Source organism: Tachysurus fulvidraco, chromosome 5 (assembly GCF_022655615.1).
Source record: "Tachysurus fulvidraco isolate hzauxx_2018 chromosome 5, HZAU_PFXX_2.0, whole genome shotgun sequence".
NCBI classification, from domain to species: domain Eukaryota; kingdom Metazoa; phylum Chordata; class Actinopteri; order Siluriformes; family Bagridae; genus Tachysurus; species Tachysurus fulvidraco.
Window position 1 is genome coordinate 9442890 of NC_062522.1, and position 15714 is coordinate 9458603.

At 42.3% G+C, this 15714-nt stretch overlaps 1 protein-coding gene across 4 annotated transcripts in view; it reads left to right on the top strand.

Moving 5' to 3' along the window:
* The window catches only part of pik3r3b (phosphoinositide-3-kinase, regulatory subunit 3b (gamma)), a 218511-nt gene extending 203104 nt beyond the window's left edge, over window positions 1-15407 (top strand). For all 4 annotated transcript variants that reach the window (XM_047813326.1, XM_047813327.1, XM_027154472.2 and 1 more), the window contains 9 exons: window positions 2752-2860; window positions 4970-5068; window positions 5156-5336; window positions 5627-5752; window positions 6082-6224; window positions 6338-6514; window positions 8497-8571; window positions 8774-8944; window positions 9949-15407. In XM_047813326.1, coding sequence (XP_047669282.1) covers window positions 2752-2860; window positions 4970-5068; window positions 5156-5336; window positions 5627-5752; window positions 6082-6224; window positions 6338-6514; window positions 8497-8571; window positions 8774-8944; window positions 9949-10150 — 1283 coding nt within the window. In that variant the 3' untranslated portion in view covers window positions 10151-15407. The remainder of the gene's footprint in view (window positions 1-2751; window positions 2861-4969; window positions 5069-5155; window positions 5337-5626; window positions 5753-6081; window positions 6225-6337; window positions 6515-8496; window positions 8572-8773; window positions 8945-9948) is intronic.
* The last annotated feature ends 307 nt before the right edge of the window (window positions 15408-15714 follow it).

Below are 15714 nucleotides of genomic sequence, written 5' to 3' on the forward strand. Positions count from 1 at the left end.
GTTGTGTGTGTGTGTAAGAGTGTGATTTTGTGTGTGTGTGTGTGTGTCTCTTTTCTTATGTTTTTTGTTTTTTCTGTTTTGTGTTGTGTTTTGTTTTGTGATGTGTCTTTTGAGTTTTTTTTGTTGTGTGTGCGTGCGTCTTTGTGTGTGTGTTTGTGTGCGCGTCAGTGCGTTGGTGTGTGTGTGTGCGCGTGCGTGGTGTGTGTGTGTTGTGTGTCGCGTGCTGGTGTTTGTGTGTGTGTTGTGTGCGCGTGCGTGGTGTGTTTGTGTGTGTGTTGCGCGTGCGTGTGTGTGTGTGTGTGTGTGCGCTGCGGTGTGTGTGTGTGCGCGCGCGTGTGTTGTGTGTGTGTGCGCGCGCTGTGTGTGTTGTGTGTGCGCGCGCGTGTGTTGGTGTGTGTGCGCTGCGCGACGTGTGTGTGTGTGTGTGCGGCGCGTGTGTGTGTGTGTGGCGCGCGTGTGTGTGTGTGCGCGCGGCGCTTGTGTGTGTTGTGTGTGTGTGTGTGTGGTGCGCGCGCTCGTGCGTGTGTGTGTGCCTCCAGTGCTTTTCTTGTGAGTGTGTGCGCGTGACGTGTGTGTATGTGTGTGTGTGTGTGTGTGTGAGAGAGAGTGTGTGTTTCGGCTCTAACTAACTCCACACTTCCCAAAACTTTACCACTGCTTTTAATTAATCCTGCTCTCAAAGAACACCATTCATACTCCCTTCTCCCCTCTTCCACTCGTGCTGAACCTGCAGCTTGTAGACTAAAGTCTCTTACGTAGCAACACATAAAGGGAATTGGGAACAAGTTCAGTTTTGTTCTTCTTTATGTTGGTCATACATTTTTAGCATACGTACAGCATTTGGAGCATTTTAGTAACTCTCCATGTACAGGATTGCACAGAGCTCCTCCTGGGTCAGAAGAGACATGATACAGGACATGACTATCTTTTTATGAGCCCTCACGGTTTCTTCCAAAACCGTCCTGTGTTAATACATAACAACCCCCTTTGTGAGGATGGTGGCACCCTTACGGAGGCATTCCACAGCTCTGTGTGGGAATCACAATGCATGTTTAATAACCACTTTTACTCGCCATTTTTCTCTCCGATTCGTACGCTTTGGCTTTCCACCCGAGTCAGTAGCGTTTGATGTTTTACCCTTGTGAAAAGGGCTGGAGTGTGTCTTTGATTTTCACTTGAAAGGCCGCTGCACAGCTCCGGACGCGTGGTGGACGGACATTGTGGGTGCGGTGCTGCGTGTTAGGCTTCAGACTGGGTCAGTAGAAGTTTAGTTTGGCTTGGTGCGACGGTTGTGCTGAACACTGCAGCCTCTGTGAGTTAAAGCTCCATCTTATTTTTTTTCCCCTCTGCTCCCTCAAAGTCAGTAACTCTTTGCCAACTGCACCTGGCATAGTGCAGGTTGCCAAAGCCACTTCACTCACACTCTTTCTCGCACACACAACCCTCAACCTGGTCTTGCTCACAAAACACACACACCCCACAAGCTTCGGCAGGTTTAATCTTTAAAGCAACCTCAGTCACAGAGCTCTACACCACCTCTGGCTCAGGATAATTACACTGAAATTGCTCTCCATCAGGAGATGTATTGCAGCTTTGCATGTCATTAGCCACCGTCCCATAGCTGCCCTGTTTAGCTGTGTCTGGAATTGATGACCCTGGTCTTGGAGGGGTTTAGATGCTAATGGGTACAGAGGAATAAGCCCTGAATAGAGGAGGCATCTCACATAATAAGTTTGTGATGAAGAGCTGTTCACATTTGACCTCCACTCTGGAAAGCGCCGCAAGCAGCTTTATCGTTCTGTGAGCTGTTGCTCCAGCTGATAAAATGTGTTTGGACCAAAACAAAGAATGCATGATGCCAATCACGTTCTGATTCGACAGCAGTCAGGCCTCTTTATTTACTACAAATTAAACACTTGACAGCCAACAGGAGTGAGGTGCGGGTGTGTGTCTTCACTTGTGGAGTTTGTAATCGTGCGTAATGAGAGAGCCTTAGATCATGTGTTTTGTAATGATGACTTTAGCATTTTAAATGCAATCCACGGTAGTTTCAGTTTCATCCTTTTTTTTCTTAACTTCACAGTATCTGTATGATGTATATAAGAAAATTGTAATGTCTGTCAGGACACAAACTGATGCAACCTGACTGAAGCAATATAGAGAGGACATTTGCTTGTCAAAATGGATCATGCGATCACCTTTTATCTCTGTTTGACAAACCTAGAACAGTTACGACTTTGTTAGTGAACAAAGATTTGCCAAGACATCATCAGTTTCATGAGCGCAGGCTCCGTATATCACTATTCCTAATTTAAACAGATGGGACCTCCTTTGGCATTAAAAGGCTGCATTATAGGGTTATAAAAAGTGGTAAATTGAATTTGCTGATACCTGCAGAAACCTGTGTCTGTGTTTAATGAGAAATAGCCTTGCCCTGTTTTTATTTGGTGGTGTTATGGCTTTCTGGTCTGTGGATCTGGTTAATCTCACCAGGCCTTGCCTTTTTTTTTTTTTTAAATAATAATTGTTGCTCTGTCCACAAAGACATCTCATATTTAGATTCTCACAGCAGCACCCCGTTACTGGGCCATCTTTTGGGTTTGTCTTGCTCTTTTAATTAGTAACAGACTTTTGTTTTGACACTTGAATTGTTCAGTTATCGTTAAGGAGATTTTAGCTTTGATATTTGTTTATGGTGCACATGGACGAGTTTATGCTCTGATATTAAAGCTTCATTTCTCTCTCTCACAGCTCTTCCTCCCAAGCCGGCCAAACCCATGACTCCTGTGAACAGTAACGGTGTGAAGGAGGCTGCAAGCTCATTGCAGGAAGCTGAATGGTACTGGGGAGACATATCAAGGTAAGATGTGTGTCGCTACCTCACTGCCTGCCCGTACTGCGCAAACACACACACATTTCTTCTGCAGAGTGTGCAATTATTCACCCAGCCATGTCAGGTGATGGGAGTCATGAGATCCCCTGTGGTTGAGATAAAACGCTCGCCAGGTTTCCGCAGAATAAGCTTCCCCTCCGTGTGAAGAAGAAACATTACCTGTTTCCCTCCTCTTTCGTCGCTCCACAACCCCCTCCCGATCTGCGCCACCAATATCTCTCCCTGCTGACGACAAGTCTCTCAGCACAGCGCTGCGTCATCCTCTTCACTCTGCTCACACCTTACTCCTCCAGCAGTGCACACGCCTGCTCTCTGTTAATAGAACAAATGTCATGGCTACTGGATGGAACTGGATATGAACTTCTGTTTAACATTTTTATTTCGCTCTTCCTCCCTTCCTTATATAGCACTTATAGGGCTATACAATACTGTAGGCACCACCAGAAATTGAACTCAAGACTGACTGTACAGGTTAAAATGTCGATCCAGAGGCTCTACCTTAAATCACCAACTGAAGAAAAAATAAAGAAAAAACAGAGAGGTGCATTTTAGTTAGATGGAAGCCTAAATCTCCCAAAAATGTCAAACAGTTTGGCGAGGCTATAAAACTCAGGTTTTAGCAGATTAGAGAGCTGCAACATTAACAGACGCTTATCCCCGTTTGATGTTGATCGTGTAGAAATGCAGCTGTGGTGATGAAGTATCAGGCAGACATCTGAGACTGCTGCAGATCCCCATTAAAACCAAGCACAGTGAAGGACCCCATGCAAGCCTCAAGCTACTTTTAGTTTGACCTGAAATCCTAGCTATTTTCACACCGTGACTCATTTTGCAGGTAAAATTAGAAGCAACCAGTCAGATCTGGCATTTAGGTGTGTGTGTGTGTGTGTGTGTGTGTGTGTGTGTGTGTGTGTGTGTGTGTGTGTGTGTGTGTGTGTGTGTATATGTGTATGTGTATGTGTGTGTGTGTGTGTGTGTGTGTGTGTGTGTGTGTGTGTGTGTGTGTGGCTCTAACATTAGGATGTGGATATATTTGGCAGCTTATGGCTTAATGGCATGTGTCTAAATAATTTTGCCCAAAGCGGATCCTTTTACACTTAAAGTTAGTGTTGTGGATTTTTGGGGGACATTAAAATCCTCATACTGGGTGTGGTGTGGTGTGAAAAGGACATCACTAGTATAAAATCATGCTCTGTGTTCATGCTCTGATTCCTAATGTCCACTTGTACTCTAAAATAGGGCAGAATATCTGCATTGTGCTAAAAATATGCCACAAACCCCCAACTGCAGATTGTTTTATTATATATATATATATATATATAACAGGTTGATAAAGGTATAAAGTTTGTTCCCCACTGCTGCTGCTGCTGAAGTAGGAGCAACATTGAATGATGGAGTCTTTACCTTAGATGCCCACAGCAGGATAAATATAACCCTCTCCTGGGGGCACTGGTTGTGAGGTCAGCTGAGCAACAGCATGACTGAGGCAACCAGGGGGCCCAGACGGAGAGACACACGGGGAGATTCACAGAGAGACAGTGTATGGACTTGTGCAGGCTGGAAAAGAGTGAAAGAAGACAAGACCTTGATTTTTCTCTTTGGACTGCTTATGTACTGTCAAGGTCAAAAGATTTTATGAAAAGAGAAACAAGGCCACTTGTGAATCTGTAAGAGACTGACAGGTCATGTGTCCATTGCAATAAATGATCACCGTATTGCTAATAGCTGAATGAAGATACAATGTGCAGCCTCTTTTTTTTCTTTTCTTTCAACAGTATTTTGATGTTCTGGTTCATCATACAGAACATATGGCCTAAAGCATTGAACTGTATTAGGAGAGTGTTAGTAGAAGTAAACCATTTAAACATCTTGTTCGCTTTCAGATAGCAGTTTAAACACGCACACATATACACACACACACACACACACACACACACAAGACACAGATTAAAAGCTTTTACCTGTTCATTTGTCTGTAAAGATTTTAGGGATGTCATACATGCCTTTTATCTAACCGATCTTCTTTTTTTTCATCCCTTCTTCTTTCTCCTTATCTTAAACCTTTTTGCTCTCCAGGGAAGAGGTGAACGACAAATTGCGAGACATGCCAGACGGAACCTTCCTGGTGCGGGATGCCTCGACTAAAATGCAGGGAGACTACACGCTAACTTTAAGGTGGTAACTGCTTTAACTATTTGACTTTCTCTAGATTGCGATGTCTTTGAATCCCTCGTCTAACACGAGCCGATTCATCTTTTTTAGGAAAGGCGGCAACAATAAGCTAATAAAGATCTACCATCGCGACGGCAAATATGGATTCTCAGACCCGCTTACATTCGGTTCGGTGGTGGAGCTCATCAGTCACTACAGACACGAGTCTCTGGCTCAGTACAACACGAAACTGGACGTCAAGCTCATGTATCCCATCTCTCGCTACCAGCAGGTACAAGAACCTCTCTCACTTCTTCCCCTTTCAGCCTCTCTGTCTCTCGATGCAGCTCATGCTTCTTTTAAGACTCTGTTTGGTCAATGAACACTTCAACTTGTTGCTTGTGAAAGTGCCCAAGCAGCAGGATGTTCACGGCATTAAATATTGCTGTGCTTATTTGCCATTGCAGCGCACTCCATAAATAAATGCACACATCCACAATGTCGAAAGGCCATCCAGGCATTCTTCCCCATCTAGTGTGTGAGCACATTTTACAAGCTTGTCTCTCTGTCTCTGTATCTCAGGATCAGCTGGTGAAAGAAGACAACATCGATGCTGTAGGGAAGAAACTCCAAGAATATCACAATCAATATCAGGAAAAGAGCAAAGAGTACGACCGACTGTATGACGAGTACACAAAGACTTCGCAGGTATATTAAAAAAAAAAGATTAGAGAAGCATCAAACTGGTTCATTTTTGGATATCGTGCCCCACTAGTTTACATCAAATGCTCCACATGCATTACTGTAAGCGCCTAAGTTTGAAATGGGTGTATATGCGGGCCGTGTATGCTATGTAAAGTATTATTCTGCAGAGTGTTTTTTTTTTGTTTTTTTTTGTTTTTGTTTTTTGTTCTATGGTATTGAAAATGACCGGCGAGCAGTACACGTCACATGCCATTTGAAGCAGTGTTTCAGTGGTGAGAACCCAATTTGTGTCAGTATTGAGTGCATTGATTTTCTTTTGCCTCCGCTCGCAGGAGATTCAGATGAAGCGCACCGCAATAGAAGCCTTCAACGAGACCATCAAGATATTCGAAGAGCAATGTCACACACAGGAGCGCTACAGCAAGGAATATATCGAGCGATTCCGCAGAGAGGGCAACGACAAAGAGATCGAAAGGTAAACACTCGTTTGAAATAATCAGTCTCTTGGTCCTAATTCCTTCAAAGGTCACTCGAAATCCTATACAGACAAACACTAGATACCAGTAACACACTTTTCCTTTCTGCTAGGATAATGATGAACTACGCCAAACTCAAATCACGACTTGGGGAGATCCACGAAAGCAAAATCCGCCTGGAGCAGGACCTGAAGACACAAGCTCTGGACAACAGGGAGACAGACAAAAAGATGAATAGCTTAAAGCCAGACCTTATCCAGCTAAGAAAAATCCGAGATCAGTATCTTGTGTAAGTAGCTGCTTTTATCCCATGTAGACAAGGGTGTACGTATTTATGTATATATATGTGTGTGTGTGTAGGTATGTGTGTGTGTGCTTATGAGTCTATACGTGTGTATGTATGTATACACGTGTGTGTGTACACGTGTGTGTGTGTGTACACGTGTGTGTGTGTACACGTGTGTGTGTGTACACGTGTGTGTGTGTACACGTGTGTGTGTGTACACGTGTGTGTGTGTGTGTGTACGTGTGTGTGTGTGTGTGTGTACACGTGTGTGTGTGTACACGTGTGTGTGTGTACACGTGTGTGTGTGTACACGTGTGTGTGTGTACACGTGTGTGTGTGTGTGTGTGTGTGTGTACACGTGTGTGTGTACACGTGTGTGTGTACACGTGTGTGTGTGTGTACACGTGTGTGTGTGTGTGTACACGTGTGTGTGTGTGTACACGTGTGTGTGTGTGTGTACACGTTTGTGTGTGTGTGTACACGTGTGTGTGTGTGTGTGTGTGTGTGTGTGTGTGTACACGTGTGTGTGTGTGTGTGTGTGTGTGTACACGTGTGTGTGTGTGTACACGTGTGTGTGTGTGTGTGTGTGTACACGTGTGTGTGTGTGTGTGTGTACACGTGTGTGTGTGTGTGTACACGTGTGTGTGTGTGTGTGTGTGTACAGGTGTGTGTGTGTGTGTGTACACGTGTGTGTGTGTGTGTACACGTGTGTGTGTGTGTGTGTGTACACGTGTGTGTGTGTGTACACGTGTGTGTGTGTGTACACGTGTGTGTGTGTGTACACGTGTGTGTGTACACGTGTGTGTGTACACGTGTGTGTGTGTACACGTGTGTGTGTGTACACGTGTGTGTGTGTGTGTGTGTACACGTGTGTGTGTGTACACGTGTGTGTACACGTGTGTGTGTACACGTGTGTGTGTACACGTGTGTGTGTACACGTGTACGTGTGTGTGTGTGCGTGTGTGTGCGTGTGTACGCGTGTGTGTGCGTGTGTACACGTGTGTGTGCGTGTGTACACGTGTGTGTGCGTGTGTACACGTGTGTGTGCGTGTGTGCGCGTGTGTGTGTGCGTGTGTACGCGTGTGTGCACGTGTGTACACGTGTGTGTGTGTGTACACGTGTGTGTGTGTACACGTGTGTGTGTGTACACGTGTGTGTGCGTGTGTACACGTGTGTGTGCGTGTGTACGCGTGTGTGTGTGCGTGTGTGTGTGTGCGTGTGTACACGTGTGTGCGTGTGTACGCGTGTGTGTGCGTGTGTGCGTGTGTACGCGTGTGTGTGTGTGTGCGCGTGTGTACACGTGTGTGTGCGCGTGTGTACACGTGTGTGTGCGTGTGTACGCGCGTGTGTGTGCGCGTGTGTACACGTGCGCATACGTGTGTACGCGTGTGTGCGTGTGTGTACGCGTGCGTGCGTGTGTGTACGCGTGCGTGCGTGTGTGTACGTGTGCGTGTGTGTATACGCGTGCGTGCGTGCGTGTGTGTATACGCGTGCGTGCGTGCGTGTGTGTATACGCGTGCGTGTGTGTGTGTATACACGTGTGTGTGTGTGTGTGTGTGTGTGTATATACACGTGTGTGTGTGTGTGTGTGTGTATACGTGTGTGTGTGTGTGTGTATACACGTGTGTGTGTGTGTGTGTGTGTATACACGCGTGTGTGTGTGTGTGTGTGTGTATACAAGCGTGTGTGTGTGTGTGTGTATACACGTGTGTGTGTGTGTGTGTGTGTGTATACACGTGTGTGTGTGTGTGTGTGTGTGTGTGTGTGTGTGTGTGTGTGTGTATACACGTGTGTGTGTGTGTGTATATACACGTGTGTGTGTGTGTGTATACACGTGTGTGTGTGTATATATACACGTACGTGTGTGTGTGTGTGTGTATATACACGCGTGTGTGTGTGTGTATATACACGCGTGTGTGTATATGTATGTATGTGTGTGTGAAAGAGTGTTTCTCATCAGTAATTTCTTTCTTTCTTCCTTACAGCTGGCTAAATCACAAAGGCGTACGTCAGAAACGAATAAATGACTGGCTGGGCATCAAAAACGAGAACACCGATGAGTAAGTTCTTTAAAAGGGTTTTTCTCCTTTTCCTTTTATTTTTACATTCCTCTCGAGTCACTCTTAGAGCTGGCTGCAAATTCTCTTCACTGTCCTATTCTGCAGCTTGCTCACTAAATAGAAACAAGACTTCCTGCTTTGGAAGTTTCAGATATTTACTGCTGTCAGACTCTTACCATGTTCTGTCTTTTCTTGGCTCAAGTACTTACTTTGTGAGTGAAGAGGATGAGAACCTGCCACACTATGATGAGAAGAGTTGGTTTGTTGGGGATCTGAACCGCACACAGGCTGAGGATCTTCTTCTGGGAAAGCCTGACGGAGCCTTCCTCATCCGGGAGAGCAGCAAGAAGGGCTGTTACGCCTGCTCTGTAGTGTGAGTAACGTTTTTATGTCTCATTGTTTCCTATTGAACAACATTCCAGTTACACTTAATGTTTCCAAAACGCTATCGCTGATGGGACAAAGCGTCAGGTCGATCGATTAGTTGACACGATTAGCGGCAGGCGGTGTGGAAAAAACCTCATAGTCTGTGCAGTGACTGATTTCATACAAGTACAGCATGTTCCTCTGTGTAGCACCAAGAACTTGCTCCTAAAAACCACATGATGTCATCAGTGTGTGCATCCTGCTCTGCACCAAAAGATTACAGTGTAGCTCTGCATTTCAGTTCATAAAAGCCTTGTTTAAAACAAACTCTGCCCCTCTTTCATTATGTATTTAAATGAGGACATTTATAGTTGTAGCACACTGATTGGAATCTAGCTACAGTTTCAAAAATTTTCAAGTTTGTCATTCTAGAAAGGGCTGAAAAACAATTTTTTTTTTGTTTTTTTGTTTTGGATGAGCATATTTGCGTACACTTTAGATAGAGATTACAAAGCACCTCTGGATAAATTAAATTCTAAATACCTCAACAAATTGCGTTTTATCAAAAATATGAATTTTCCAAATTTTTATTTATTTATTTACTTATTTATTTGCCACTGCCAGAAAGCTGACTGAGATGTATAACAGAGTATGTGGTATACACAGCAGTAGCAATGAGTATTTCCCCAAAATAAAAAACACACTTTTCTTTTCTTGTTTTTTTTTTTTTATTATTATTTATTTATTTTATTTATTTATTTATTTTCCCTTGCTTTTTACAAAAAAAATTCATTTATTTTTATTTATTTTGTACTAATTTCTATTCATTATTTTGTACAAATGAACTACTATCGATGCTCTCAGTATCAACCGATCATCAGATATCAGATCATTTGTTTTTATATATATTTACTATATTAAAGTCAGTGATGTCTAAAGACTTGGTAAATAAACTGGCCTTGCAGCAGGTTTAATGACCCGAACTTACCGCTCTCTTTCTTCTTTACATAGTGTGGATGGAGAAGTGAAGCACTGTGTGATCTACAGCACGCCGCGTGGTTTCGGCTTCGCTGAGCCATACAACCTGTACAGCACTCTGAAAGACCTTGTTCTGCACTATCACCAGACCTCGCTGGTCCAGCACAACGACTCGCTCAACGTGCGCCTGGCCTACCCCGTCTACGCACAGATGCCCTCAGGCCCCCGCAGATGAGGCCCTGCCCACTCCAACACACAAAACAATATACAACACAACAAACACTTGCTGCAACACACACACACACACACACACGTCAGCCACCTTCGGAGTTCTATATTTTTACTAGAACAATTTGGAGGGCATTCTTTCTAAAGACTGCTTGATTTGCACAAGGAAGTTTTAAATGTTTGTGAATGTGAAAAAAAAAAAAAAAGACAGAAGGAAGCAGAAGAGGCGAGTTTCAGGTGACCCACGCTGCTACCTAAACTCCAGCTGGGACTTTTTACATGCTTCATGATTTAAAGCTTTTTTTTTTCTCCTCCTTTATTCTTTGTCATTCATTTGTACATTTATTTTTTTTTTTATCCCCGTGTCCTAACCTCCTTTACTAAGTGTAAGGCAGGAAAATATATATGTTTATTTCTTCATTCTCTCTCTCTCTCTCCCCTTTTTCTCTCATTGTGTGTATGCTGAAAAGGCAAATGTATGTAGCAAACAGACGCCTGACACTTTCCAGAGTGTTTCTCACAGTAACTGCTGCTGAACAGGGGATTGTGGGAGGGAAAGGAACAGGACAGGGGTAGGGTGGGCTGAGGGAAAAAGCTGAGAGGGCACAAGTGAAAATATGTCATAGTCTTAAACAAAACAAGCTTGCTTTTAGAGGGGAGCTGTCTGTATGTTTTTTGTTTGTTTGTTTGTTTGTTTTTTGTTTTTTAACATTGCTTTACTTCTTGCTGGATCTTCTTTTGAACCTTTCTGAGCAGTAAGGGTGTTACAGTCCAGTGCAGAGACCAAAGTTAGCATAGGGAGGAAGTCCCTTTCTTTTTCTTTTTTTTAATTTCCTTTTCTTTTTTTAACACCTTTCTTCTGTTAATTTTCTTAAAATAACTGAGAGGAAAGTGTTATTTCATCCTAAAACCTTCGACTCAGTAACTAAAGCTCCAGACAGAAATAACGAGTAAAATTTTCTTGACTGGATTATTATTATTTTTTTCCTTCTTCTTTTAATAAAGCTGTTATTGACACTTTTTCATGCGAGTCCTAGAACCACAAAGAGTGATGAGATTTTTATTTAAAATAAAGCCAGTCAAGGAAATCTGCAGCTCTAGTTATTAAAGTCTGTATAGGTTTCAGGGAAAAATGTCACTTCTGTTAATGCCTATGCTAGTAAAATGCTAACCACACGTGAAATAGTGTCGGGCATCTGCCCCTGTTTTTTTTTTGTTTTTGTTTTATTCCTTTTCTTTTCTCAAACACATAATTTGATGTGAAGCACTTATTTGACAAGATAAATCCTGGCAAATTAAAATTCAAACGTGAAACAAAAAAAGAAACACTATTTGATGTGTGGTTTTAATCTAATACAGGATCGCTATTAATTGTTAAAGATGAAATTTGTGTAATCTGTTCAGCTCTGAACGAGTCGGTGTACGGGAAGCGGAAGCAGTGGGTCAGTGATGAGAACGTGAAGAGAGTGCAATCCAACACGTGTATTATTAGCACGGAGGTCTAACAAAGCGAGCGCTGAAGCACCGATCAGCGATAATCGCATGCACCGAGACCCCTTTGGAGAAAAGCGCTTCTTTTTCTACCTGCTTCTTATAACGAGTGAACGCTTTCGTTGTCCAAACGGTCGACATTTAAACCTTTTTTCTACTTGTTCGTGATCATGTCGCACAATAAAACCTTTTCAGAAATCCGATAACATCACGGAGAAATGCACAATATTTACTGATCACATGACTTCTCGTTAGCACTGGACTCTCTCTTTCTCCGCTGCTCATTTTTGGTACCGTTCATGCTCTTCTTCTAACGCTACATCGATCAGCCCAGTTTCCTGGCGCTCGATTGCTTTTTTGATGTCAGTCACTTCTCACTCACCGCATGGGCAGCTGAAGGAGCGTAACTTGTGCTTATTCCTCCTTTATAAACTCTATGCATTACATCCACCTCTGTGTCACACTCGCTCCTCTTTATTGTACTCCGCACCAGAGAGGTTGTGAAATGTTCTTCACGAGTTTACGTACAAAAAAAAACAAAACAAGGTCAAATGCACAGTCAGTATTCATGTATTTCCCCTCTGTTATATCAGGAGTTAGTGGTCATTCTGAGCGTCTGAACCTGGACGCTGAAGACTTCTTGTGCAGTCTGTGGAGTCGGGTCAGGTCGAGTACAGCCGGCAGCCGCTCCCTTGAGTGCATGCGCTTTATCTGTCTTCCCTCTTCACACCCTGAGTGTACGGCTTCGAGATAAAAACCACATTCAGGCCCAGAGTACTTGATAGAAGCCACATGTCCTCACAGCTTGTGACTTGAAGTTGGCCAGACAGTGAAGGATTCCTTTCTCTCTGTCCTCGACACTGCAGCCCTTCCTCTGCCTCGCACCATGGCAACTAGCATAAGAGCAATAGAGCTCCTTGTGTGACCGTGAGTCACTGCTCTCGCTAGGTCTGGAATTGCTGAGGAAAGAGCAGCACTGAAGCTGCCTGGTGCACGCTGGGAAAATTTCCAGAATGACCAATGTCTCCATACGAATATATCCACACAGACATCTAACTTTTCAAACCCCTTCCCAACAAATACTTGATTTCCTCTTCTGCACTATCACCCTATACGCATCGTGGCAGCCCTGTTCACATGCACGGGGTTCGCTTTGGATTTTGATTTTTCTTTTTTCTTTTTTTTTCGACTTTCTGTAAAACTTTTATAGATCAAAGATTCTATTTAGCATCTCTTTTTGTTTTCATTTTTCAAAGATGCAGATTGTTTGTCTAACCGGGGCCACTGACGGGTCCGCTCTCTATTACTTGAACTATTGCATTGCTCACTGTTGAATGTCTTTATATTGCATATATACAAATATATTAAAGAAGAGGAAATCCCTTTTATGACAGCCGAGTTTGGAATATATGTAAACGCATTTATTCTTCAAGTGTTGGTTATTTCTTAAAGGGGTTTGCTTTAACTGAAATACGACTGTTTATTGGACCCTGCTGTCCAATATTGCACACATCATATTGAAGAGACTTTATAGAACAACATTACAAGGCTGGCAACAGAGGGAGGTTTTTTCTGTGTGTGTCATACAACTCTTCATGTTCCTACATTTACTGAACAATTGTTAGAGCCGAGTTGTAATTATTTGTTATTTTTTAATTCCTGGCATTGAGACCAAAGATTTGAGTTTGATTGTTGTTCTGAGCGAATGCGTAGTCTTCTCCTCCCCACTGTTTTCTTTTTTTTTTTTTTTTTCGAAACAACTCTTTTTGAAACGACTTGCTTCAATTGAACACGCAAGGTGATATACTGGATGGGTTATATTCGTACTTGTCTTATAAAACAAAAAATTAATTCCAGACTATTGTGAATTTTATTAACGGAGCAGGTTAAACTTACACGGCAAAATCTAATCCTAAACCAGTTCAAAGTAAACCTGAGCTTTATCTTTCTTTCCCCCCAACCATTGTAGGAGGTGCTTGAATAGTTTAGTGTGCCATCAGTATTTTTCATTTCGATAGACTGCTCACTGTCTCACACACACACACACACACACACACACACTACGCCACACCACCCGAATCCTGTTTGTCGCTCTTTTTCACACCTTTAGAAAAAGTTGGGCCTAGCTGGAGGCTTGGATTTTTTTATTTTTTTTCCTTCTCTTATGGACGTTTGCTCTGAGAGAAAAACAAACTAGTGCACCTAGCGATTTGTGATCCGTCTCAAAAAATAAATAATAAAAACACACACATAACATGATTATCATTCTCTGCAGGGCAGAAAAGCAGTGGGGTTTGTTGGCACTCTTTGTTCACACTCCACAAAGCATGCAATATTTCATTTTTCATTTTCTTTCCTTAAGGTTTCAGGGACAAAAACAAGCATTGCATTGGGGGGTTCGTATGAAGGACATGTTTACCAGAGGAAAAAAAAATGCCTTTGCATTTTTTTTTTTTAAAGATGTGGGACAGGGATGGGAGGAAAACTAAACTAAACCAAGTTCAAGAAAAAAACAGATTAACGGTGCATTACTTCAAAAGCTCAAAGGGTTTGGGCATGAACCAAAACCTCTCCACTCACCTCGGTCTGTCTGCATTGTGATTAAATCATCAGGCTTCGGTTATTTCAAGACTGTTAATGCCACAATGTATGAATCTCTTGCCCTTTTGTGCAGTTCTGCAAAGTTTTATTTGCAGTTGGGTTTGAATATGTTGTGATTCTCATTGGGAGTCTTTTATGTTCTTACCACTACTGTCACATCATGACACCCAGCACAGCTTAATGGAGTAAAGCTTCTTATATTTAAATAAAGAAAAAAAAATTGAGAAAAAAAAAGGAAAAAAAAAAAAAGAATTCAAAAAGATATATATATATATAAAAAAATATGGAAAAAAAAACCCACTCTCCCTCCCACTTTGACATACGTACAAACCCAGCATGCTTCTTTGGTACTCTTGACTGTTGTTTTGTGTAAAAAAGAAAGTTTAAAAAAAGTTTAAAAAAAAAAAAAAGTTGTTGAAACAAGAACTGTTATTTGTCTGTTTATGGTGTTGTCAGATATACATTTTGATATCGCTTATTAAAAACACTGCTTTTTCAGCTGTAATAAGTTTGAACCCTGTGTTTCAGTGGACGAAGCAAATATGATATTGTTCCTAAATACTGAGAACGAGGGGCCGCGTCAGCAATAGCAAACCTGCCAAAGGTTCCGACTGTTTATTTTCCACAGGATTTTATCGATACGTCAGTGGATAATGACAAACAATCGAACTCTTGAAACAGCTAAACACACACTTTGTTGAATATTTGCCCGACACCAGCAGATATTTATAGACTCAGCTTGAGCAATAAGCCGTTGGCCCCTAAATCAGCTAAATCACCGTTTCCCCCAATTCTAACAAAATACTATCAAAATAAATCGATAAATAAACTTATAATCACACGCCAAACTCAATCATAAGTTTTTTTTGTTTGTTTGTTTGTTTTATTTTTACTCTCCGCCTCAGTAATACCACAGCATCTCGTTCCGTTTGTTCTGTCTATGTGGAGAAGAAGAGTAGAAAACATCCTCTTTCTCAGTATTTGAATATCATCCTTGCTACAGGCTTCTTGATACTCCTCAGTTGTTTTCCACCATATTTTCTTGTATCTGTTACAATAGTTTGTATTGGTTGTAGACTCTCCCATTTGTTATGAGATGAACTCATGTATATTCTCAATGGAACTCCACACTATTCATTTCTCTTGCGGAATAAAGAAAATATTTTGTCCAAGCTTGTGGCTTTTTTTTTTTCTTCTAATTTACATTTATGGCATTTAGCAGACACCCTTATCCAGAGTGACTTACAACTGAGCGTTAAGGGCCTTGCTCAGGGGCCCAGCAGTGACAGCTTGGTTTGAGCCCATGACCTTCTGATCAGTAACCCAACACCTTAACCACTGTGTTTATACAGTATATGCACTACAACATTTCTGGGTAGAATTCACATTTGACAGATATATGAATTATTTCGTTTCCACACTTACTATAATCGCCTAGACTGAATGAATTCATCTAGATCGGTGCTGTTAATGCTGTGT